The 26,275-nt window shown below is 46.6% G+C and overlaps 1 protein-coding gene across 2 annotated transcripts in view; it reads left to right on the forward strand.

Moving 5' to 3' along the window:
* The window catches only part of LOC120933719 (MLX interacting protein), a 147,689-nt gene extending 124,486 nt beyond the window's left edge, over window positions 1-23,203 (forward strand). For both annotated transcript variants that reach the window (XM_040347076.1, XM_040347084.1), the window contains 7 exons: window positions 1,051-1,231; window positions 9,730-9,842; window positions 11,946-12,047; window positions 14,250-14,377; window positions 14,475-14,598; window positions 15,669-15,798; window positions 22,238-23,203. In XM_040347076.1, coding sequence (XP_040203010.1) covers window positions 1,051-1,231; window positions 9,730-9,842; window positions 11,946-12,047; window positions 14,250-14,377; window positions 14,475-14,598; window positions 15,669-15,798; window positions 22,238-22,359 — 900 coding nt within the window. In that variant the 3' untranslated portion in view covers window positions 22,360-23,203. The remainder of the gene's footprint in view (window positions 1-1,050; window positions 1,232-9,729; window positions 9,843-11,945; window positions 12,048-14,249; window positions 14,378-14,474; window positions 14,599-15,668; window positions 15,799-22,237) is intronic.
* Window positions 23,204-26,275: the final 3,072 nt, after the last annotated feature.

Here is a 26,275-nt window from a genome sequence, read left to right on the forward strand (position 1 = left end):
CAAACATTTTATATATATTTAGAAGAGACCCTAGAGAATCAAATGGTAGTTGTTGCAACTTTTTATCTCGCACTGTATTTGCGCAGCAATTTTCAAACGCTTTTTTTTTTTCGGGGAGAAAAAAACACGTTTGTGACAATTAAACACCATTTTCATATGGGGGTGCGCGACTTGCATATGCATTCACTTCTGCGAGCAGGCACAGGGGCACTTTAAATTTTATTTCTATTACAAGAAATGTAAACATCCCTTGTAATATGAATTTGCCATGACAGGTCATCTTTTCAGTGAGATATGGGGTCAATAATTACCCAGATCTCACCTCTAGGCTGGGAAGCCTGAAATAAAAAAAACAACTCTTCCCAGCCGAGGCGGCAGCTTTTTTTTCAAATGCAGAGGCCCGGTTTGACTTCATAACGTCGCACCTGGCCTCCGAATGACCATAGAGACTCTGGGGACCATCTGGCCCGCTGGAAATCTATATCGTCCTCATCCAGTGCCAGCAGATTCCTTCTCCGCCTCACAGATCGCACGGTGAGGGAGTCGCCTCACCCTCTTGCCACCTGTAAATGGCCAAGCTGCTATGATCATACTTATGGTGCAGGGAATCGCCGGCTTTAAAAAGATATCTGAATGTTGCCTGTAGCTGCAGGCATCTTTCAGATATCACCGCTCAAACCCGATGACGTTGGGCGGGCAGCAATCGGTTAAAGTTGAAAATATAAAAGTATGATGTGTAATAAGTGCACACAGTTTTTAGTATGTGAGCGACCCTAAAGCTATTGCAAAATATCTTCTGTCTGCGTTCACTGATGATCCTTAACCCTCTTTTTTTTTTTTCTTTTTTTTTTTTTTGAGTAGTCCGTTTACTTTACATTTTATTGATAAATGGTAGTAGTGAATAGTTTGATTTTGGTTGGTTATATGCATGCATTTAGCTGGGCATAAACCTCACTCTGGTGGGGCAAAAAGCCATGATTTGGTGTATGAATAACTACCTATTAAATATATTTATAAGTCACCAGAGCATGTTCTTTGTGTCTCTTGTAGTCTTCTGGAGTATCAGAGTTCCACGGCAGTATTCTTGTTGGACCAGCTCAGCGATCTCAGGGCACCCAGAAGTCTCAGTCTGCTGTGTCTCGACTCTTTTCCAGTCCAACTCAAGACATGCTGGTGAAGAGAGAGATGTCCTCCTCCCAGAACTGCAGTACTGCACCTTCTCCCTCATCCTGTGAGCTCAGAAGGAGAATTCACCATGCCATAATGTATTTAATTGCAGAATTGTCTATCCCTGTGTATATGGTTTGTGCCGTTATAGCTGTAGCTATATTTTGCAAGGCAATAACCCTTTTTTACCATTGGTTAACTCCACTTTTGATAAACCTATTTATCTTCCATCCAATTGCTTGATGAGCCATTTTACAGTTCATTTGGCCTAATACACACTGGGCGTTTAGCCAAGGTGCATGAGTCTCTTGAATTTAGGTGTGGGTGGAAGGCACAGGTGCACCATCCAGCCCTGCTGCCGGCAGCTTATAAAACCCGACAAGAAGCTGACAGCCGCTGGGGCTAGACCTTGCTGTAACGGCAGTCCTTACACTTGGAGCGGTATGCTCCCAGGGACAAATGCCCAGAATGCAGACTGAAAAAAGAGGGAGCGGAGCATCCACCCAAAAAGAATTCTTCAACAAGGAACTACTGAGAATTGTAGACTTTAATAGGTGAACCGCAATAAATTACTGGTACAAAACATTAATGGAAAAACCACACCTTCCTTCACCTACAATATTAAAATAAACTAGTATAAACTATGAACATGGGTGGCCACCCGATCGGTCATACACGCCACAACCATACTACTGACATGTCCATCCAATATCGATCTCGATTCAATAGGCAATATAAGCTATAGAGGCCCTATTCACACTGAGGTGAGTGAGGCAAAGTGAAGCTGGGGGGTTGTTGCACGCTCAGTCGCTGTAAGTGCGTCTCTTGTACAAGCAGGGGCATAGAGATGCTGTTTATGGATAAATGGCCTTTTTACGCATTCTAGCTATAATCATATGCTGGAGGGGTCCCACTTAATTCTAGAGTGGTCAGGCAGTGGAGAAGACTGGCAAACGGTGCATATATCCTGCTATATCCCGCTATGGAAATTATGACAGATTGAGTGGTTGTAGCTCACCGCCAGACGTTTTCAAAAGCCGGTCAATCCTTCACTGTTGTATCAACGAGCACTATGGCACTTCCGTCATACGGGGAAGTGCTTCCATGTCCCGGGACTGGTGTGGTCAAATCCAGCATGAGAAGTTGGCATGCTCCGATGAAGCATTTTACAAGCGAAACATGTTAGCAATTTGCCACTACACTTGCTGTAGTCTGAACATGGGCTTCCCACCCACACGGCCCAGCACCTGACCTTTGTTAAATATGACCTAAAACTCCATCCTTGGGTAGTGCCTTATGGATACGGCACCTATGCCGCTCTATCCTCCAAACAGATCTGTCATCGGCTTACTACGCAGACTTCCTGCAAATCGGCTGTTTTGAACAGATCGTGGCCAACGCACGCTGACTTACAATATTAAAAAAATAGTCTAAACTATGAACATGGGTGGCCACCCGATCGGTCATACACACCACAACCATACTACTGACATGTCCATCCAATATCAATCTCGATTCAGTAGGCAATATAAGCTATAGAGTCCCTATTCACACTGAGGTGAATGAGGCAAAGTGAAGCTGGCCATATGCTTGTTTAATTCAGAGGAACTGTTTATGGAATCATTCTGATACTACAGAGAACTTCCATTATTTGCTGAGAACGTTGCATAGATAGGGGGTTAATATGCACGGTAGTTTGTGCATCCCTACATTGTAATTGTTGTGGATGAGCTGATTATATACCTGCCTTTTTGTTTTTGTATGCCCAGAATGCAGACTGCCTGCATTTTGGGCATTTATCCCATGGCACATACTGCCCTAAATGTTGGGACCATTTGCACTGCTCAGCTGCAGCAGCTGGCAAGCCAAACAGCCTGTGCCTCCTGCCGAAACACTGATCTAGTGATTTATAATGGGGTAAATCTATCTGCTCAGCTTGAGGATGTTGGTGGGATGCTCCTCATCCGTGTCTAGAGCAGGGGTAGGCAACCTCGGCCCACCAGCTGTTTTGAAACTACAAGTCCCATGAGACATTGCAAGACCCTGACAATTGCAGGCATAATGGGATTTGTAGTTTCACCACAGCTGGAGTGCTGAGGTTGCCTAGCCCTGGTCTAGAGAATAGGAGCCAGATACAGTTGCACAATATTCGCAGAAGCTCCTCCTTGCAATAGCCTGTGGAGGATTGTGTATGTTTTAAAGAAAGCGGGTCAGACACACCAGGTGCCTACATGTCTCTTCCACTTTCAATAAGGTGCTGTAGAACTCCCCAGGTTTCTGGGCTTTTATTATGTCACTAGTAACTTCATATAGTAAACTGATGTTTGACCCTTTCTACTCATTCCTATTGGTCAAACAATGTAATGGGCGGCCTCAAAGACCAGTTGGGAGGCAGGGAAGAAGTTTTCTATACTATACAAGGCATAATAGAAGACCTTGGCTTTAAGGGTTTTGTTGCACTTTAGAATAAAGTAAAATGGATAAGATCTGCAAGATTCCGGACTTTATCAAATGTAATCAATGGTTTTGTAAGCTCATGGTCACATGTATAGTTTTAAGTAGCATGAATTTTGTAGTTTCGCTCCTTCAGACATTGAAAACAAGGAACACTTTGTGGTACTTTTTATTGAAGACCATTTATTTTTTATTTTAGTTTTATGCCACCTAGTCCATTATTCAGAGGCACATTGTAAGACTGTTTTTACATTTTTTGTTATTCATGAATTGCCTATAAAGTAGCTGTTTGGTTAAGTTGATATGCTTCAAAAAAGCCAAAAACTGGACACCTCACAGATCCCAAAATCACCAGGCGGAGGGAGAGCTGGTGTTCCAGCAGTTACCACTCTGTTCTTGTATAATAAAAAACTAACACTAATGTGCACAAACCATTACTTGTGTTGGAAGGCATCACTGGAAAACCTAATCATATCTGCTTTTTCTCTTCCGTTCATGGACGGACACAGCAGCAATTGACCTTGGGGTATTATCCTTCCTTTTAGGAGATTGACTACGCAGAAAAAAGCACTTTAAGTGTTAAAACAATTCACACAGCACAGTAACTCCCAGGGGGCGCATCCCCCGGGTATATCCCTCACTCTGCCTCATGCAGCCCCAGTTTTTTCTGCCTAGTGTCAGGAGATGACATGGCTCTTCTGGGCCCATGTGCTCTAGAGGATTCTTTGCGTTTTTTTTTCGCTTTTTTTATTTTTTCCTGCATTTTTGGATCCTGGGATCTACAATCAACTGCCGACTGGGTGACAGGCTGGATCCTCGATCCTTGTAGTCCCCCCATGCTCGGCCATCGAGCGTGTGCCGGCCTTTAGCTACGCGCTGGGCCGTCCACGACATGCCCCGTTGCTCCAGGGGTGGCCGGTGAACTATACGCTCCAGAGCACACATATGACCGGTCTGCATGGCCGTGTCGCAGTGTGCCGAGCCGACAGCCATGTCGTCAGCGGACGTTGGTTCTGTCTGGAATGCCTCCAGCCGGTGGTCGCAGGATGGGCAAGTAGCATTCCTCTTGCTGTGGGATGGTGGTTCGGCTGGTGCATTCCTGGGGAGGTCGATCGGGGGTCCGCCCTACTTTCCTCTCTCCCTTCTCCCTCTGGGCTGGGGGCTGCAGCTGCTGTTGGGGGTGCTGTGTGCTTTTTATTGCTGCCGTGTGTGCGTGGGGGCCCTACAGGGGTCCTGCATGTTGGCTGTTTTACTGTGTGTTTGGCGCGGTTTATGTGCTTGGCCGCCATTTTGCCGGTGACTGCTTTAAATGATTGGCGGCCATTTTCTTGTAGCCCGCATGCTGATTTTTGCATGTCGGCCATTTTGGATGTGAGTTTTGCCTCTAGCGGCCAGAATTACAGCGCGAACGGCTGCAGCACTCTTCCTTAGGGACGGCACAGCACGGACAGCGCTCTGGGCAGTCACAGCAGCAGTACAGCCTGGTCGGGTGGTGAGTCCTCTGGGGGTTCCCTGCTCTGTTGCGGCCGGGAGGGTGGCCTGTGGGTCTTGCCTTGCAGTACAAGGGTGGCAGTGGGTCAGCATGGCGTCCGAACCGGAGGCTTCCCCTAACATGCCAGAGTTAACCCTTGGTGCCCCTGTTCCAGCGGCCTCCATGGATGCTATGACGGCAGTCCTTGAGGCGTATGTTGCCAGGATTGAAGCGGCGAGTGGCCAGAAGGGGGTTAAAAAGCGCCCCCTCCCTCTGCCTTCTTCTGGGGATGTCTCTGACATGGAGTCGGGCCCTGCTATTGCGTCCGGCCCTGCTTCTGTTATGTCAGAAGATGCAGGCCTAGCCCACACGGACAGTGAGGATGACTCTGCTTCAGGGTCAGCGCATGATAAGGCGTTTGTTGGAGCTCTTATCGCTGCGGTGCAGGACACTCAAACTTGAGGATTCGGCGGCGACATCAGAGATGCCGGTCCCTTTTGGGTTCCGCAAGCCCCCCCCCCCCCCCCCACCGCGGAATTGTTTCCTTGTGTTCCATATCTGGACAAAATTTTGTACAAGGAATGGGATCGGCCGCAGAATTTTTTTTTCTGTTCCAAAATACTTTGCGGTCCGTTACCCACTTCTCCTCCTCAAAAGGGTATCTCCTCCGTCAGTAGACCCCCCCTGTGTCCAGACTGAACAAGGCTACCACGTTGCCTGTGGAAGGGGCTCCCGCTTTTAAGGACCCCGCAGATAGAACTGAGGCTGTGGCCCGCTCCATGTTCACAGGGGTGGGGTCGGCGGTGAGACCGGTCATGGCCGGGGCTCTAGTGTCAGACACTTACTGAACGTGCAAAGTCGCTGCTGCAGGAGCTGGAGGCGCAGAATGCTTCTGAGCTCTGTGTGGACCTGGCCGACCAGTTGGTGCAGGGCCTCAAATTTGTCTGCGAGTTGGCCTTGGACACGCTTCCCCTACTTTCCAGGGCCTCTGCGGTGGTATTACGCCGCCTTGTGTGGCTGAAGTGTTGGTCTGCTTACCAGTCCTCTAAAAAGGCCTTGGTGGACTTGCCCTTTTTGGGGCATCTCTAGATGACATCATAAAAGATGCCACAGGGGGTAAGAGCACTCTGCTCCCACAGTCGGGTAAAGGTAAGGAGCCTCGCCGTAGGCAGGGGCCCTCCTTTACCACCCCCAAGCGTTTTTTTTTTCGTCCGCCTGGTGCGGCAGGAAAATGTTTCCAGGGTGCCAAGGCACCCGCTGAAGGGCAGAAGCGCCCCTGGTACTGCAAGCCTGCTTCGGCATTAAGGTCTGCCCCGCCTGTATCTCGGGTGGGGGGCCAGCTTCGCAAATTTGTGGCTCGGTGGAGGTCTCATTCTTTCCGACCGCTGGGTTTGCGAAGTAGTTTCCTCGGGGTACAAGAGAGTTTCTCTCTTCCACCAAACTGATTTTTTTCCTTCCAACCTCCAGCTTCCTTGAACGTCGGGGGGGGGGGGCCCTGTCAGGGGCTGTTCAGGAGTTGCTGGTCAGGGGAGTGATTGTGCCGGTTCCCTCAGTGGAACGGTTTCAAAGGGTTTTACTCCAATCTGTTTGTACTACCCAAGAAGGAAGGTGTCCGTCCAATCCTGGATCTCAAGGCCCTCAACTGTTTTGTCAAGGTGCAAAAGTTCAAGATGGAGTCGGTTCGCTCGGTAGTGGCGGCACTCCATCTGGGGGATTTTCTGGCGTCCTTGGATATCAACGACGTGTACCTGCCTATCCCTGTGTGCGCAAATCACCAGAGATTCCAGCGCTTTGCGGTCAGAGGACCACTTTCAATTTGTGGCCCTCCCTTTCGGCCTGGCCTCGGCACCACAGGTTTTCACCAAGGTGCTCGCCCCGATTCTGGCCCTGCTGAGGCAGCGCGGAATCGCTATTGTAGGATACCTGGACAACCTTCTTCTGAGAGCTTCCTGAAGCTCAGAGTTAGAAAAGGATGTGTCTATCACCTGCCAGACCCTCCGGGAATTCAGCTGGCTACTGAATGTTCAGAAGTCAGTGTTGGTGCCGTCTCAACAGCTGGAATATCTGGGGTTGATCCTGGATTCCTCGGAGGCGAGAGTTTTCCTTCCCACTGAGAAACTAGACACTGCAATCTGCGGTGCAGCGGTTGGCGACCCAGAAGTGGTCGTCTCTTCGCTTTTGCATGAGGGTCCTGGGTCTGATGGTGGTCTCTTTCGAGGCGGTTCCGTATGCTCAATTCCACACGTGTTACAGAAAGAGATTCTGTCACGTTGGGACAAGCTCCCTTCGTCCCTGGATTACCAGATCCAAGTGAGCCATCTGGTCAGGTCCTCCCTAGTGTGGTGGCTGACATCTCCGGTACTACGGACCGGGAAATCGTTTCTGCCATGCCATTGGACAGTGGTCACGACGGATGCCAGTCTCTCCAGCTGGGGGGGCGTCTGGGGTGTCCAGTCAGCCCAGGGGCGCTGGACTCAGGAGTCCCGCCTACCGATCAATGTCCTGGGTCTCCGGGCAATCAAGCTGTGCCTCCAAGTGGTCTCTTGGACCGTCCGGTCAGGATCCAGTCCGACGCCACGGCCGTGGCGTATGTCAATCATCAAGGGGGCACACGGAGCTCGGCTGCAGCGACGGAAGTCGCGTACATCCTCTGGTGGGCCGAAAGGTACGTTCCGGCTCTGTCGGCCGTGTACATTCCGGGGGTGCAGAACTGGCATGCCGACTACCTCACTCGCCAAACGCTAGACCAAGGAGAGTGGTCGCTACACCCGGAGGTGTTTCGGAGTCTGTGCCAAAGATGGGGCACTCCAGACGTGGATCTTCTGGCGTCCCGTCTCAATCGGAAGGTGTCACGGTTCGTGGCCAGGTCAAGAGACCCGTGGGCAGACGCGTTGGTGGCGCCATGGGGTCACTATCGCCTAATCTATGCCTTTCCTCCCTTGAAGCTTCTTCCTCGCCTGCTGCGCAGAGTGGAAGCCGAGGGGATACCGACAATCCTGATCGCCCCGGATTGGCCGCGCCGTCCCTGGTACGCGGACCTGGTGGCAGACGTCCCTTGGCGTCTACCCCTGAGAGAAGATCTTCTGTCGCAGGGTCCTATCTTTCACCCTGCTTTACAGTCGCTGGCTTTAACGGCATGGCTGTTGAGAGCCAGGTGCTGAAGGACCGAGGCCTATCGGACTCTGTGATTTCTACCATGCTACGAGCACGGAAGTCTACTTCACGGAAGATTTACCATCGTACGTGGAAGGCCTGCATATCCATGTGTGAGGAGATGAGTTGGCACCCCCGTACATACGTGATGTCCCGGATTCTGCTGTTCTTAGAGTGTGGAGTGGATCAGGCTCTCGCCTTAAGTACGGTTAAGGGTCAGATTTCGGCCTTGGCTGTTTACTTTCAGTGACCCTTTGCGGCGCACTCTCTGGTGCGTACGTTTTGTGCAGGGGGTTCGGCATGTGGCCCCTCCTGTGTGTGCTCCACTGCCTCCATGGGACTTTAATTTTGTTCTCTCGGTTCTTCAAGAGTCTCCGTTTGAGGACATTCGGAAAATTCCTTTGTTGACTCTGTCCCAGAAGGTGGTTTTTCTGGTGGCAATTACTTCGGTAAGACAAGTCTCTGAACTAGCGGCCTTGTCTTGCAAGGCCCCTTACTTGGTCATCCACAAGAATAAAGTGGTGCTGCGGCCGCAGCCGTCATTCCTTCCAAAGGTTGTTTCGGCTTTTCACATTAATGAGGACATTGTTCTTTCATCTTTATGTCCTCGGCCGAAGAACCCGAAGGAAGCCACGTTGCATTCCTTGGACGTGGTTCGAGCCCTACGGGTGTACTTGTCTGCTACGGCTCCCTTTCGGAGGTCAGATTCACTGTTCGTGTCGGTGACTGGTCCTAAGAAGGGTCTGGCGGTCCATTTCTAGGTGGATCCATCAGGTCGTGCTTCAGGCCTATGCCCTAAAGGGGCGGGCGCCCCCCTTTCAGGTTACGGCGCATTCGACCAGGGTGATTGGTGCCTATTGGGCTTTCCGCCATCAAGCGTCTGTTTTACAGGTGTGTAAGGCAGTGACCTGGTCGTCAATCCACACCTTCTCAAAGTTTTACAAGGTGGATGTGAGTGCATCTTCGGATGCCTCCTTTGGCCGCAAGGTTTTGCAGGCGGCTGTTTAAGGTTGGAGTTCCTCCGTTGAGAAACTCCGGTTTGTTGGGGGTGAAGTTTTTGGTTTGCTGTGTTTTTCCCACCCCTTCATTTTTTACACTGCTTGGGGACGTCCCTAAGGTCAATTGCTGCTGTGTCCGCCCATGAACTGAAGAGAAAATATGATTTTTGTACTCGCCGTAAAATCCATTTCTCTGAGTTCATGGACGGGGACGGCACCCTCCCCTTCTTTGTACTGCTTGTTACGAACTGGGGCTGCATGAGGCAGAGTGAGGGATGTACCCAGGGGATCCGCCCCCTGGGAGTTACTGTGTGAAGTGTTTTAACACTTAAAGTGCCGATTTCTGCCTAGTCAATCTCCTAAAAGGAAGGATAATACCCTAAGGTCAATTGCTGCTGTGTGCATCCATGAACTCAGATTTCCTGAAAAAATTGCTCACCGTAAAAATCCATTTCTCTAAGTATTGTGTACATTTTGCCTTTCAAGATCGGGTTTGTCATCGTTCAAGACGAGGGTCGCCATGTGCATCTGAACACAGCCTCAGCCCTCCGCAAAGCTCAGGAAAAACCTCATCTGACTCTCACTGCTCTACATCTAAGGTACAGTCTCGGTCTGCTCGATGGTTCTCAATACTCACTGTGGGCGTTTTTTATTAAATATACCGGTATTTTTCATAATCTGTACCTCAAATCTTGGACATGTTGTTTTTTTAAACTACATTGAACTTAAATAGTTTATTCTGCTGTTTTTTTTCCCGTGTGTGTGGTTATCAAGTAGAATTTATTAGGTGGTTGCAACCCCACTTGGTACTTCTCAGGCAATCTCCTGTGTCCGATAATGCGGTGTCCCTGTGTGTCCTTTATTAAAACAAATGCCACTATATACCTGTTAAGACCTGCAGTGGTTATGGTACTGCGGCCTTCTTTCCATCCCTCAATCGCCGAGCATAAGTGATTATCGCTACCATAGGAGGTAGAGGGATAGTGGAGATGAATGCAGTTTCCAGGATGATTCTTCCCAATGGTTAGAATATTCCCCCAAACATGAGCCAAGACTTCATGAAGAGGGTACCAGGCATAGACAAACTTTATTGAGAGGCAGGTTCTTATATACACCAAAAGGAATACTTGCAGTAATCGGATGGACAATGACGCACTCCACCCACAACATCATACAATAGTTTACTAAAGAGCCCCCCTCAATACACCTCTTTTAGGAGACAGACGTTCTGTCTCCGATATAATCCACATGAGTTAATTACTAGTCAGTTACCCAGACGAGGTGACTCGGAGATCGGCTCTTCTCACCTGCTAAACAATACACATCTATCATCAATAGAAATTCACACAATGAACGGTTCTTGAGAGCCAGACCAAGGTTCATTTACATGACAGTAGCAGACGACATTACCACAGCAAGCTTTTATAGTACACCTGCCCTCCCTCTGCCTGGGAGATATTGAGATCAGTTAAGGAATAAACCAATAATCTCCAGGCAGAGAGCACACAATTTTCCCAAAAGTTGGAACACCCCTTTCCACACAAGGTATCCCTACCATTACATAGCCCATTAAAACCCCAGGTCTGGGGGACCAACATATCCAAATTTCACCCAGATCGGTCCAGGGGTTCTTAAAAAAACAAACAGAACCTATGAGAAAATACAAAATAAAGTCTATTTTCTTCACAATACCCTATTTCAGATCGGGGCTCACGTGACCTAGCTTGGGACCATAAGCTGGCAGATGCATTGAACCAGTTTGCTTCGGCAGAAAAAAGTTATTCTAAAGCCTCGTACACACGATCAGATTTTCCGACAACAAATGTGTGATGGTAGGGTTTTGTCGGAAAATCCATCAGACAATTGTTGGATTTTCCGACAACACATGTTTCATAGCATGCTTTAAAACTGTCCAACAAATGTGTGATGTCGGATTATCCGATCGTGTGTGTACACAAGTCCGGCGGCAAAAAATCCAAAGTACAAACACGCATGCTCCGAACCAATGCTAACCATAGCACAACATTAGCAGAAGTTGCCCAAAGGTTCTGCCGTCTGTATGCAGAACAAGTTCAGTCAACAACGCCCTTTGGACAAAATTTCACGGATTTGTCCGATGGAAATCCGATCGTGTGTACGAGGCCAAATAGTCCAGAAAATCTAAAGTCACATCCAATATTTGCTATGCAAGTAGAATACTATGATGTGCTTTTGGAATTTCATTTTCTGCTTCAGGACCTTTGGATATTTGCAAAGGACAATTGTAGGGGAAGTAATACACTCCTGGGTTTTAAGAAATGGAAAGTAACAGAGTTTGGATACTGGCCTATCTTTTGTGTTTTCACAATGGGTAACGTGGTAGTTGCGACAATGGGCCTCAGTCTTTACAGACACAGGACAAAAATTTGAGGACTAATCAGAATGCTGCTGTCCATCTGCTAGTGCAGTTCAGAAAATAAAAAGGATCCAATTGGTTGCTGTGAGTAACACACTTGAATTTCCTCCCAGTTTTCTAATTTGCTCCCCAAGATTCTGAACCATTTGCATACATAGAAAATGTATGCAAATGGTTCAGAATCTTGGGGAGCAAATTAGAAACCGACAAAATGCAGGTAAAATCCGACGATATGAAATGCAGATAATCTTGTACAAGTCCTATTTTTATTTATTTTTTTGCGAAATTTTGTTTTTTTATCTTGTAGAATGAAAGATTGAAGCATATTTCTGCAGAACAGAAGAGGAGATTTAATATAAAGATTGCCTTCAACACACTGCACAGTTTTGTTTCCTCAAGCTCCAAACCGGTACTTGATCAGCCACTTTGAAAAGTATTGTGCCTTGTTGCAGGATCTTTTCTGTACTATTGATTACAGTGAGAGTAGTGCTATGGTTCTTTATGGGTATTTTTGTCACAGTTTTGTGCTCTGCCAGTACATATTGGTGGTCATAACAATATGAAAAACGTATAACTGTGGACAGATTTTTTTTTTACTGCTGAACTAATTAAAGTGATTTTTCGTGTCCCCCCCCCTATAAAAAAAAACAAACGTGTTCTACTTCCCTGTTCTGTTGCAGTGGATTTGCACAGAGCAGCCCAGATCCTCCTCTTAGGTCCCTCTTCTGTGATCTTGGCCCCTCACTCCTGTTCAGTGCCACCAGCTTGCTATGGGGGATCTGAGCAGAGCCACAGCTCTGTCTATTCAGCCACGAAGCCCTAACCTGGCCACGCCTCCTCTCTCCCCTGATTGGCTAACTCAGTGGTCATCAACCCTATCCTCAGGGCCCACTAACAGGCCAGGTTTGTAAGATAACTGAATTGCATCACAGGTGATGTTGTTTGCTCAGTGATTGCAGTATTCTAGACTGCATCTCCCCAAGGTAATGCATAAAACCTGGCCTGAGGACAGGGTTGATGACCACTGGGCTAGCTGACTTTGACAGCAGAGGCAGCCAATTAAGCAGCTACTGTGTCTCAGCCAATTTAGGAGGGAGAATCTCTGATGGCTAAGACACTAATGGACAGAGAGGGATCCCAGGCAAGGGTTAGGGGGGCTGCTGCACACAGAAGGCTTTTTATCTTAATGCATAGAATGTATTAAAAAAAAAAACTGTCTTTACTTAACCACTTTACTACTGCCCGCCGTCAATTGACAGCGGGACGATAATGCTCTAGTTCTGGGAGGATGTCATATGACGTCCTTGCCGAGCCACTAGGGGGTGCGCACGCTACCGCCGCGTTACTGGGAACCAGATGCGCATGCCGGGCGGCCGCGATGTCCGGGCACCCGCGATTGCCCAGTAACTGAGCAGGACCGTGTGTGTGTGTGTGTGTGTGTGTAAACACAGATCCACTTCCTGTCAGGGAGAAGAGACCGATGCTGTGTCCCTTTTTTACCAAAAATATGTAGAAGAATACGTATCGGCCAGTTTTTATATATTTTTGGAGATTTTAATTATGGCAAAATAAAAAATATTGCTTTTTTTTTTTTTTTTTAAATTGTCGCTTTTGTTTAAAGCGAAAAAAATAAAAACCGCAGGGGTGATCAAAGCGTGTTACAAGCGAAACATGTAAGCAATTTGCCACTACACTTGCTGTAGTCTGAACATGGGCTTCCCACCCACACGGCCCAGAACCTGACCTTTGCTAAATATAACCTAAAACTCCATCCTTGGGTAGTGCCTTATGGATACGGCACCTATGCCGCTCTATGCTTCAAACAGGTCTGTCATCTGTCAAACTTGCCATTCTTGCCTCCACTGTGCAGTTCATTTTGCACAGAGTGACCCCAATCCTTGTCTTCTGGGGTCCCTAAGCGGCTGTCTCGGCTCCTCCCTGCAACAGCTAACCCCCCTCTGGGAGGTGCTCTCCCAAGGGGGTTAGCTTGTGCGCACTCCAGTGATAAAGTCGGCGGCCATAGCCGCCAACTGTATCACTCGCCCTGGCTCTCAGCGTCATTGATTTGATGGAATGAAGAGCCGCTCCAAGCTGGGGGAAACCATTGCGGGTTCGCGCACAAGGAGTTTTGTGGCTCAGGTAAGTAAAACGGGGGTGGGGGGACCCTAGGGTGCAAGGTGTTCTTTCACCTTAATGCATAGGATGCATTAAGGTGAAAAAAAACAAAGCTTTACAACCCCTTTAAAGGCTGTTTGCCAAATGTAATTGAATAGAGAGATAAGCTATGAATAGCAGTTGCCTTCCCTTTGAAACCTTTTACTGCTTTCAAGATGTCTGGATTAGCACAGTTGCATTGCACAGCCCAATTATTGGCTGTTTGCCTCCTCTGCAGAGGAAGAATACTACCTGCAGTGCTAATGGATTCCAGTATGTGATTCAGTGGGCCTGATTTTCAAAAGGTGTAGAAAAGGGTTGCCATGTGGACCATTTCAGTTTTGCTCTGACAAATGATCCGTTTGGTTCTCTGGGTAATTCTGCTACTGCTCTTTTATTTCCTGCAGTGTGCAGGAGCTTCCTAATGGTGCAATTTATGTTGTGTCGCCTAACCCAGATCAGCCATGCCATCACACTACAGAAGACCGTGGAGTACATTGCCAAACTGCAGCAGGAGAGGTCCAATGTGTTGGAAGAGACCAGACGACTCAGGGAAGAAGTAGAAGAGTTGAACATTGCCATCAAGTATGGCTTACCTTTTTGTCCCAAGCGCTTTATTGTGAATTAATGGATTTTACTTTTGCCCAGTACATTTTATAAATGAGAAAAATCTATTTTTCAGTTCCTGTCAGCAGCAACTTCCAGCCACTGGTGTACCCATAACTCCACAAAGAACAAACCATATGAGGGATCTGTATGACAAGTACGTGCAGAGGAGAACGATTCAAAATTGGAAGTTCTGGATTGTATCCCTTTTCTTATACTGTGCGCAAATCATTTATAGCCTGTGGATTTATGCCAGTCAGTCTTTAAGATGTCTCATTTTCTAATGGTTTCTCTCTCTAACGGAGTTGTATGGAGTCATGCAGAAGGGGAACTTCACTTCCAGTTGTGTTGTTGTTTTGAATATTGGGGGTTGGGTTTTTGTTTTTTTCAGCCACCCAGGTAAATATATTAAAGCCCAGAGTGCATCCTGCCATCTCACTATACATATGTAATAATTCATATTTTTTGCTTTCCTAAAAACCTTTCCATCGTAGTTTTAGTCTTCAACACTGGACTCCAGTGGTCAGATCTGTGCAGGCGAAGCCATTATGAAGGTCTCTCACTGCCATTACTAGTATTTAAAATCAGTATACGCTTATTGGTATTTTTTACCACAAATATAGCAGAATACATATTGGCCTAAATTTATGAAGGGTTTTTTTTTATTGGCTGTTTTATAGCAAAAAGCAAAAGTGTGTTTTGGGTTTTTTTTTTCAAAATTGTTGGTCTTTTTGTGGGAAGAAAGTACATAAATGTTATTTGGGTAAAGTGTTGCACGGCCACGCAAATGTCCGTTAAGTAACAGTGGTGTATCGCAATAAAAATGGCCTGGTCATGGGGGGGGGGGGGGGGTAGATCTTCCAAATGGTTAATATGACTCTTGCTAGTTTCTGATACCATGTACGCTGTGGTACCTCCCACCAACCCCTACATTACTACAGTGTTTTGTAGTGATGTAAATGCCATGCAAGGAGCAGCCTCCAGCAGGGAACATGCTATCCCAAACACTTGGAATGATCCAGTAGTCGGCCAGGTAAGTATATAATTTAGTTTTTATAAGGGGCAGGTGCTGGAGACTTTGTATACTAGGGAGGGGGTTGCTTTTAAATATTTGACAACCATTATTGTCCAATTTGTCATCTTCATTGTGGTATATTGCAAAAATTCTTCCTGGTATTTTGTTAATATAAGCACTACAGCCCCAATACAGTGAACAGTTGCTGGCTGTGTTAGTGGATATCTACCCTTTTCCTTAACTTTGTGCATTCAGTTCAGCATCATTATAAAGCCCTTGTTTGACTCATTCAATGACATAGTATCTACAGCTAGCATAGAAGAATTGTACAGCACTACTGTAGAATGGCTGGAACATCATTGCTCCCTCCCTGCATTGAGGCCCAGTAAGTACATTCTTCCTCCTCTTCCTCAATCAGTTGCTCAATTAACAGTGCATCCAAAAGCTTCACTTTTCTCTTATCGTCCATGGACACACGGCTCCTTAAATCTTGACAAGTGGGTTATGTTCCTGTTCACAGGAGAGGACTAGGCAGAAACATGTTAGATAATTAAATACACGTTACTTTAACAGAGTTGAACAGCCCCACCGTGGGCGGTCCCTCCGGACATAACCCTCCTCCCTGCAGCATGCAGCCTCAGTTTTTTTTCTACCTAGCAAAGGAGGAGGACGTATGGCTCCCTTTTTGGGCCCAGCGCCCTGAGGAAATTTTTATTTGATTAGGAATCTTCTATCGACTGTCTGCTGAGAGACAGGCTGGATATATAAATCCTTGTAGTCTCCTCAGTCCGGCCAGTGAGCGTGAGCACACCATTGCTAAGGGTTGGGTCTGCCACGACCTAACCCATGACTCCTGGGGTGGCTGGTGAGCTTTTGCTCCGAGGTCCTCGCATGACTGGGCTGTGGTGTTGTCTCACTCATAGTGGACCGGGGCGACAGCTACTCAGACGCGGTTGTATGCCTGTCAGGAATGAGTCAGCGAGTCCTCGCATGGACTGGCAAGTACTGTCCTTCCCGCCTCAGCGGGTCGGTATGGCTGGGCATTCCTGGGGTGAGGGGTTCCTCCTATTTTCCTTTCCCTTCTCTGTCATGCTTCCCTCTGTTGCTCTGCTGCCAGGGTGGACCTGTGGGGGGGGGGGAGCTCCTTTTCCAACCAGGGAATGTGGGGTGTCTGGGCCTGTGTATTTCTATGGGGGTGTGTTTGACTCAAAGGCCTCATTGGGCGTTCTCATCCACGTTGCACATTTTGGCGGCACCTGCGCCATTTTTTGTGGTCTGCTGTTATCATTGTAAAACCCCATTGGCGGGCGATTTGTTGTGGTCGTGCTATGGCGCAGCTTACTATTGCGGTCGGCCATTTTACTGTGGCCGTACCCTGCTTCTCTGAGGCATCCGTGGCCATTTTGGAGGTGGTTTTGGCCTCTAGTGCTGACTTCTACAGCGCGCAGCACAGATCTCCTCATGATTTTACCTCACAAGCTTTTTTTCCTCAAACACATGCAGTGTTCTGTGGGCTGGCGGCAGCGCTGAACAGTCTCCTCCTGTGGTTGGTAAGTCCCCTGGGTAACACCCGGTCAGCGCAGCAAGGAGGGTGGGCTTTATTCAGGTCTTGAATGGGTCCCTGAAAGCTGTCTGGTTATGGAGTCAGTGTCTGGTTCTTCTTCCCCAAACATTCCAAAGGTGGCAGCTGGTGCTCCTGCACCTGCGGTTCCCATAGACACTTCGTCGGCAGTCCTGGAAACATCCTCTGAGGGCTCTGTCTTTTTTGGGTCACACAAATCGGACCGCTCTGTGATGGTTTATCCTTGTGTTCTTTTTTCGACAAGTTCATTGATAAGGAATGGGATAAGCCGCAGAAGTCCTTTGTAGTTCCTCAGCACCTGGCGGGTTCGGTACCCCTTTGAGGAGAGCCTCTTGAAAAAATGGGCTTCTTCAACGGTAGTGCCCCCCCCCCCCCCCCCGGTTTAAATAAGGTGACCACTCTCCATATAGAAGGGACCCCTGCCTTCAAGTACCATACTGATAGGAGGTCCAAGGCACTGACCCGATCCATGTTTACTAGTGGTGCAACGGATCACCATTGATCCGAACGGCCCTCCTCTCTGTTTACACCCACAGAGGAGGAGCCTGCGCTCGAGGGACACGCACGCCGCTGTCTGAGGTCTGTAAGGGGGACTGGCAGTCATACTGAGGGCTTACTGTCTGCCTGCACTACTGAGGGGTTACTGTCTGCCTGCACTACTGAGGGGTTACTGTCTGCCTGCACTACTGAGGGGTAACTGTCTGCCTGCACTACTGAGGGGTTACTGGACGACATTATCAAGGATGTCACTGGGGGTAAGAGCAATCTCCTCCCTCAGTCCACCAGGGGGGAAGGATCCCTGCCATTAGCCGGGTCCTTTTCCCACTCAGAAGCAGTATTTTACGTCAGTCTGGGCCCGTGGGTAAACCCTCCCATGCCGACAAAGGCTCAGCTGGGGCACAAACGTCCTGGGGTGCGCAAGCCGAACAAACGGGCACCAATTTCCGCCAATGCATGAAGTCTTTCCCCCACCAGTCTCATGGGTGGGGGGACGGCTTCGCAGGTTCACAGCTTGGTGGACCTCCCTGCTCTCCGACCAGTGGGTCTGCGAGGTGATCTCTTCGGGGTACAAGATGGTTTCTTTCCTCCCCATCGAACAGATTCTTTTCCTTAAGTCTCCCTCTCCTTCCAGCTCATCAGTCTGCCCTGTTAGGGGCTGTGCAGGACTTGCTAAGTTGCGGGGTAATTTTACCCGTTACGCAGGACGAGAGGTTTAGGGATTTTATTCAAATCTGTTTGTGGTCCCGAAGAAGGACGGCATCCGTCCATCCGGGGGACATTCTGGTGTCCTTGGACATCAAGGACGCATACTTGCATGTCCCAATTTGCACAAGTCGCCAGAGGTTTCTGTGCTTGACGGTAGGAGAGGACCACTATCAGTTTGCCGCCCTTCCTTTTGGTCTAGCATCAATACCAAGAGTTTTCACCAGGGTGCTCGCACTGATCCTAGCTTTGCTGAGACAGCGAGGCATTGCCATCATGGGCTACTTAGACGACCACCTGAGAGCAGCTTCTGGCTCAGAAATAGGGGAAGATGTATCTATAGACAGCCAGACCCTCCAAGAATTCGGATGGGTGTTAAAAATTCAGAAGTCGGTCCTGGTGCCGACTCAGCATTTGGCGTACCTAGGGTTGATTCTGGACTCCTTGGAAGCAAAGGTCTTTTTTTCCCCTGGAGTAGTTGCTGACTCTTCAGTCTGCAGTGAAGATGTTGGCATCTCGCAAATGGTCGTCTCTCCGTTTTTACATGCGAGTCCTGGGCCTGATGGTTGCCTTCTTTGAGGCGGTACCGTATGCCCAGTTCCACACGTGTTTTGCAGAAGGAGATACTGTCCAAGTGGTACATATCTCCTTTGTCTCTGGATCATCAGATTCAGGTAAGCCACCTTGTTGGTGTCTCAATTGTTGGCTGAGATCCCCGGTTCTTTGGTCCTGGAAGTCGTTTCTTCCCTTCCAGTGGACGGTGATTACGACAGATGCCAGCCTCATGGGTTGGGGGGGTCCAGTCAGCCCAGGATTGATGGACTCTAGAAGGATCCTGTCTGCCGATCAATGTCTTGGCTCTCCGGATGATCAGGCTATCCCTCTCCTTGTGGTCGACTAGGTTGCAAGGTCGCCCAATCAGGATTCAGTTGGACAACGCCACAACAGAGTGGAGGCCGAGGGGATCCCGATGATTCTAATCGCTCCAGATTGGCCTTGGCACGCCGATCTCGGGCGCCTGGTGACGGATGTGCCCTGGCGGCTGCCAATGCAGAAGGACCTTCTGTCTCAAGGTCCCATACTTCATCCTGCTTTACAGTCGCTGGCTTTAATGGCATGGCTATTGAAAGCCAGGTATTAAAGGACCGGGGTCTTTCCGACTCGGTCATCTCAACCTTGCTGAGGGCATGGAAGTTTTCTTCCAGGAAGATCTACCATCGCACCTGAAAGGCCTACATCTTTGTGCGACGGCGTCAATGATCGTCCTCGGTGTCCATGGTCCTGCTGTTTTTGCAGCGTGGAGTTGTTTAGAAACTTGCCTTAAGCACCATTAAGGGACAGATTCCAGCCTTGGCTGTGTTCCTTCAGCGGCCTTTGATGGCCCATTCTCTGGTGGGTACCTTTGTGCAGGGGGTTTGTCATATACTTCCCCCTCTTGAACCACCTCTTCCCCCATGGGTTTTAACTCTCGGTTCTTCAGGAACCTCCCTTTGGAAACAGAGTTTCCTCTCTTGACACTATCTCAGAAGGTGGCCTTTTTTGGTGGCCATTTCTTCTGTCCGAAGGGTTTGAGTTGGCAACCTTCCGAAGGTGGTTTCGGCCTCTCACCTAAATGAGGACATTGTTCTTCCATCCTTATGTCCTCGGCCAGCGCGCCCTAGGAGGGTTGCGCTTCATACTTTGCAAGTGGTACGTGCTTTGCGGGTGTACCTGTCTGCTACGGCTCCGTTTTCAGAGATCTGACTCACTTTTTTTGTCAGTGTCTGGTCCACAAAAGGGCCTAGCAGGTTCGTCTGCCACCATTTCTCGGTGGATCAGGCAGACCGTCATACAGGCCTATGCTCTTAGGGGGCGGGCACCCCCTTTCCGGTCAGGGCACATTCGACCAGGGCAATTGGTGCTTCCTGGGTTTTCCGACATTGAGCATCTGTCTCACAGGTGTGCAAGGCGGTGACTTAGTCGTCTGTTCACACTTTTTTCCAAATTTTACAAGGTTGATGTGAGTATCTTCTGATGCTTCTTTCGGCCGCAAGGTTTTGCAGGCGGCTGTTTAAAGTTGCAACTTCTCCGTTGAGGAGCTTTGCTTGTTTTGGGGTAAAGTTAAATTGTTTTTACTGATACTGTTCCCACCCCTCGTTTTTTGACACTGCTTGGGGGCGTCCCACTTGTCTAGATTTAAGGAGCGGTGTCCGTCCATGGACGATAAGAGAAAATAGGATATTTTGTACTCGCCGTAAAATCCTTTTCTCTGTCGTCCATGGACGGACACAGCACCCACCCCTCCTTTTTAGGTTTGTACTGCTTGTTACGAACTGAGGCTGGATGCTGTAGGATGAGGGGTTGTTCAACTCTGTTAAAGTAACGTGTATTTATCTAACATGTTTCTGCCTAATCCTCTCCTGTGAACAGGAACATAACCCACTTGTCAAGATTTACGGAGCTGTGTCCATGGACGACAAAAAAGGATTTTACGGTGATTACAAAAAATCCTATTTTTCCACATTTTTGTTATGTTACAGCCTTATTTCAAAATAAATTAAATTCATTATTTTCCTCTAACAATATCCCATAATGACAATGTGAAAGAAGTTTGTTTTATTAAAAGTAAAAAACGAAAAAAAATCACATGTACATGACACTAAAAAAATTAAGCTCAGATGCATTCTGTTTGCACTGATCATCCTTGATGTTTATACAACTTGATTGGAGTCCACCTGTGGTAAATTCAGTTGATAATGCATGCTTTGGAAAGGCACATGCCTGTCTATATAAGGTCCCACATTTGGTGCATGTCAGAGCACAAACCAAGCCATGAAGTCCAAGGAAGTGTCTGTAGACCTTGGAGACAGGATTGTATCAAGGGCACAGATCTGGGGAAGGGTACAGGAACATTTCTGTAGCATTGAAGGTCCCAATGAGCACAGTGGTCTCCATCTGTAAATTTCAGAAGTTTGTAACTACAAGGAACCTTTCTAGAGCTGGCCAAACTGATCGATTGGAGGAGAAGGACCTTAGGGGAGTGACCAAGAATCCGATGGTCACTCTGACAGAGCTCCACCGTTTCTCTGTGGAGAGAGAACCATCTCTGCAGCACTCCATCATTCAGGCCTGTATGGTAGAGTGGTCAGACAGAAGCCACTCCTCAGTAAAAGGCACATAACAGCCCACCTGAAGTTTGCCAAAAGGCACCTGAAGGACTCTGACCATGAGAAACAATTGTCTAGTCTGATGAAACAAAGATGGAGCTCTTTAGCCTGAATGGCACGCGTCATGTCTGGAGGAAACCAGGCACCGCTCTTCACCTGGCGAATACCATCCCTACAGGAAAGCATGGTGGTGGAAGCATCATGCTGTGGGTATGTTTTTCAGCAACAGGTACTTGGAGACTAGTCAGGATCGAGGGAAAGATGAATGCTGCAATGTACAGACATCCTAGATGAAAACCTGCTCCAGAGCACTCTGGACCTCAGACTGGGGCGAAGGTTCATCCTCCAACAGGACAATGACCCTAAGCGCACAGCCAAGATCACAAAGGAGTGGCTACGGAACAACTCTGAATGCCTTTGAGTGGCCCAGACGTGAACCCAATTTTGAACATCTCTGGAGAGATCTAAAAAAATGGCTGTGCACTGACCCTCCCCATCCAACCTGATGGAGCTTGGAGAGGTCCTGCAAAGAAGAATGGGAGAAACTTCCCAAAAATAGGTGTGCCGAGCTTGTAGCATCATACTCAAAAAGACTTGAGGTTGTAATTGGTGCCAAAGGTGCTTCAACAAAGTATTGAGCAAAGGATGTAAATACTTGCGTACATGGGATTTTTGTTTTGTTAATAAATTTGCAAAGATTTCAAACAAACTTCTTTTACGCTGTCGTCATGGGGTATTGCTTGTAGTATTCTGAGGAAAATAATGAATTTATTCCATCTTGGAATAAGGCTGTAACATAACAAAATTTGGAAAAAGTGAAGTGGTATGAATACTTTCCGGATGCACTGTAAGTTAAATTTATTGACTTATACATTTTTTTTTTTCCTCTTTAGTGGTGCTAAGTACACTGCGTCATCTGAGCACAACGACCTCCATCTTGACTGACCCATCAAGCCTGCCTGAGCAAGCCAAGCAGGCTGTTAGTAAGAACAGTAATGGTGCTGGTGGTACATAAATGTATACACTCTTAAATAGAGAGAAGAGCTTGTGCTGTTACCTTTTCAGTGCTCTGTGAGCTGCATTTCAACACTCCACCAGTGCATCTATGCTGCTGCAATTGGTAACTGGCCATTCAATGCATCCTTGGCTTTCAGGAAAAAACCCTATCTCAGAGGATCTGCAAGGTGTCACTTCTATGAAGGGCAGGAATGGCTAAAGAATTCCTGTTCTTGGAGCATCAACAAGAACCGTACAATGATTCAGTGAGGGGAAATGACATTAAAGGGAATACAGTTCTGTGGTGTCATCTTTTTATTATTTTTTTTCAATGAATCTCTGCAGCCTTCATTTTATGTGTTTTTAAACCTTTTAATTTAGAGGACCTCACAATTGCCTTCGAACAGTTATTAAAGGCATTTTGTTTATCAAAAAGCTGAAAACTGGTCAGTAGAATAATAATTGAGCCGTGTCCTCAATCATTTAACCTTTACATTATTGGACTCAGGTTTCTGCTCTTTTTAAGTTCCAAAGGCAATTCTGGTGACAGTGCTGCATCGAGATCTCATACCAGAAATTGCATACAATATCTTGTACAAGTCAGCATTATAAGCTCTCAGTTGTAACTGAGCATGTGCAGAATTCTCGTATTCTACCTTTGCTTATTTGACACCAGTCTCTAAGCAATGTAGACCTATTTTTTTTTTAATTGTTATTATTATTTCTCTCTGTGCAAAGATATGTTAAGCAAGCTAATTGGCAATTTTGAAATTAGTACGGCTGTATTTCTTTGGGGAAAAAAAGCTGCTTTGGCTTAAAGTGGATGTAAACCCTCCATACACAAAGTGAAGTGAACAGCCTCAGATGATACACAGGGATGAACCAAATCTCCCTACATAGGTTTTACATTTATATCTGCTGTCTTCACATTTATATACTGTTTTAGAAAGTTCAGATCATGTTGGATTTTCTCTTCCTGTTTAACACAGTGTGATGTCTGGGCATACAGCAAAGATGGCTAAAATTGATAATTGGAGGAAAGGCACACACCCCCTCTCATCATAGACTCTCAGAGGTGCTTTGTAACAGAGCCAGCTCCCTGCTAATCTATTTTAGTAACCTCCCCTGACAGAAATTTCAGGCTGCTTTCATCTGATGTGTCAGGAGTTATCAGGCTATTAACAGGAACTGGTCAGGAGAGAGCTACAGGACTTGGCTCTTTGAAGACAGATGACAAAATACTGCAGATATGTGCCCTGCTCAAATTTCATAAATCGAGTTTACATCCACTTTATGAAAAACTTTTAGAGAATAAAACTGTGTATAGCACATGTCACATTGACGGATGCCCACGATGAATTCCTTTCACATTTTTTTTATTGTGTCTTGCTGGGGATTTCAATGGAGAAGGCTTATTCTCGGTGGATGTAGTAAAACTACCTCCTGTGCTGGGCGTTAAAGTGTTTTATGGTATTTAAGTTACAATTCTGGTAACTGATAGAAAATAATTCTATATTTTTAGAGTGGGAGAGTACTGGCAAATGCGGCAAAAGCTGAATAATTCCATCCAAAAATGTTAGTGTTGGATTCAATCTCTAATGTAGCGTGCTCTACTTTTCTGACTTTGTTGGCTCCTGCAGAGAGATTTGATGCCACTTAGCCTGGAATAGGTTGGAGAAAAAGTCACACCCAATCCACAATTACCTTTGGAGTAAATATAGAAATGGGGGGGGCTCCTATGTGTCCAGAATGGTGGAGACATCAAACCGCTCTGGTTGTGTTCCAGAAGCTGCAAAGAACAGCTGAAGTGTTGCATGTGATTTTATGCATCATATCCCAAATAGGTTTGCCGTGTCCTGGGAAGTATTTTTTAAATGTAGGCATTTTTGCAGCGGGTCTTAATGCCGATTTATAAAATCTTATCTCGGTTTCAGTTCCTACCAAGGTTTTGCAAGTCTTGCATCCTGGTGCATAATGTTTCATATACATTGTGTTCCCTGTAAACTGTACTAGATTTTCAGTGAGCATGATGATTCCTATCAGATGGAAAATCCAAATGCTCATCTGTAATGAAGGTCATTTATGTCCCCAGTGCTCAGACCTGTTATTTTATCTATCCCTTATTTGAGCTTTGCATGATTTCTACGTGGGGATAAAATGATCATAATAAGATTATATAATGGTCTGGCAGTATTTGCTTTTGTTTACTCTGTGCAGTATTTGTGGCCAGCATAATTAAAGTATATCTAAACCCAGGAATAAAAATGTAATAATTGTTAGATGTAGTGAATGCACAAGTTTTTTTTGTTTAAGGACATTTTTTTTTTGCAAGCACAGAACATTCATTAAGCTACTAGAAATCGTGTGTCCTTGTAACTTAGATGTATGGCCAAAGTTTTTTTTTTTCCTCCTCCTGGGTCACAGGACTACACTTGCTTTTGCTCTCCTGTTACCCAGAATCGGCTGAAGCCCGCTGTTGGCTGATGTAACATGTGGCTCCAGGCTCTGGAAGGATTTTGACAATTTCGGAATCCACCAGATGCTTTATCAGCAGCTTGCTTAGCCCCTCAGTGTACCACTGAGAGCCTGAGCCAGCAAGTCAATCCAGCATTTCAGTGAGCGCTGGAGGGGCAGAGTAGGGGGAGCAGTGACTGACGATCCCTTCTATATGCTCAGAGTAAACCAGGAACTGAGCGATCAGCAGTCATGTCATTGCTCAGTTCTAAGGGTTAGAGCTAGCGCAGCAGGAAGGTGAGTATGTATGATTGTTTGTTTTTTTTTATTTATTTTTTATGTATTCCCACACTTATTTCACGTTGTTTACAAGGTGATAACATTATCACCTTTCTGTGAACTACACAACCCAACTTCCCTATGTATTGTATGTAGAACACATTAGGAGAGCAGTCTAGGATGATCACGCTGCTCTGCCATACACAGTGCATTCTGAGCATTGTCCTCCTAGGACAGGAAGTGTTTTGCTGGCAGAAACACAATGTTAAATTGCATATAAAATTATGTGGGGGGGGGGGGGGGTTGTGATGCGCCTAAAGAAGGAAAACAATTGCAGCAACCACATCTAAGGACTGGTAGGCTGCAATATATTACTTTTTTTGTTGTTGGGTTTCATTAAGCTTCAAGTTGCATAAAGAATTATTTCATGTTTCAGCATCACAAGAAATCGCTTTTATATTACACAGTATAAAGAGCCTACCATCCTAGATGCTGTTGGCTTAATGTTTTTCCCCCATTTAAGCACAATAAGCAAAGTCAATGTTTATGAAAATGTGATATTTGATATGTGTGTGTGTGTGTGTACACACATACGTTTTTGTATGTTTTTCAATGTAAAAATCACATACCTGGTCGAATGAAGGCAGCCTCTGATGAATGCAACTATTTCTAAGATGCCCTTTTTTCCATTGAAATAATTTGTTTTGATGGTGGTCTTTATCGGTCACCTGTTTTTATTATGCCCCCTCCTCCAAGAACTGCAAAAAACCCTATCTGCATATACCGTATATATATTAAAAAAAAGTACTTTGCTGATGGAACTTCTTGATCCATGCATGGGTTCAATGTTTACCAGCAGCACAATAAAGCAATAAACATTTGACCTCAAATGAGTTGGTGTTTGTTTTTTGTTTTAAATGAGTTCCATGTATGTGGTCTTCATTGTTTAAAAGGTAACACATTGCTCTTCAGTTGAACAAAACGGTAAGACGGTTTAAAAACGGTTTAAAAAATGAAAAGTAAAAGTTCCAACGCCATGGAATTATGGAAGACATGCATAGAAAATTGTCATATGTCAATGCTGTATACGCGCTATTTTAGACCCCTTTCACACTGGAGCGTACTGCAGGCACTATAGCATTAAAAATAGCGCCTGCAATACGTTAATCTGTCCCCATTCACTCCAATGTGAAAGCCCGAGG

The sequence above is a fragment of the Rana temporaria genome, chromosome 1 (assembly GCF_905171775.1).
Source record: "Rana temporaria chromosome 1, aRanTem1.1, whole genome shotgun sequence".
Lineage (NCBI taxonomy): Eukaryota > Metazoa > Chordata > Amphibia > Anura > Ranidae > Rana > Rana temporaria.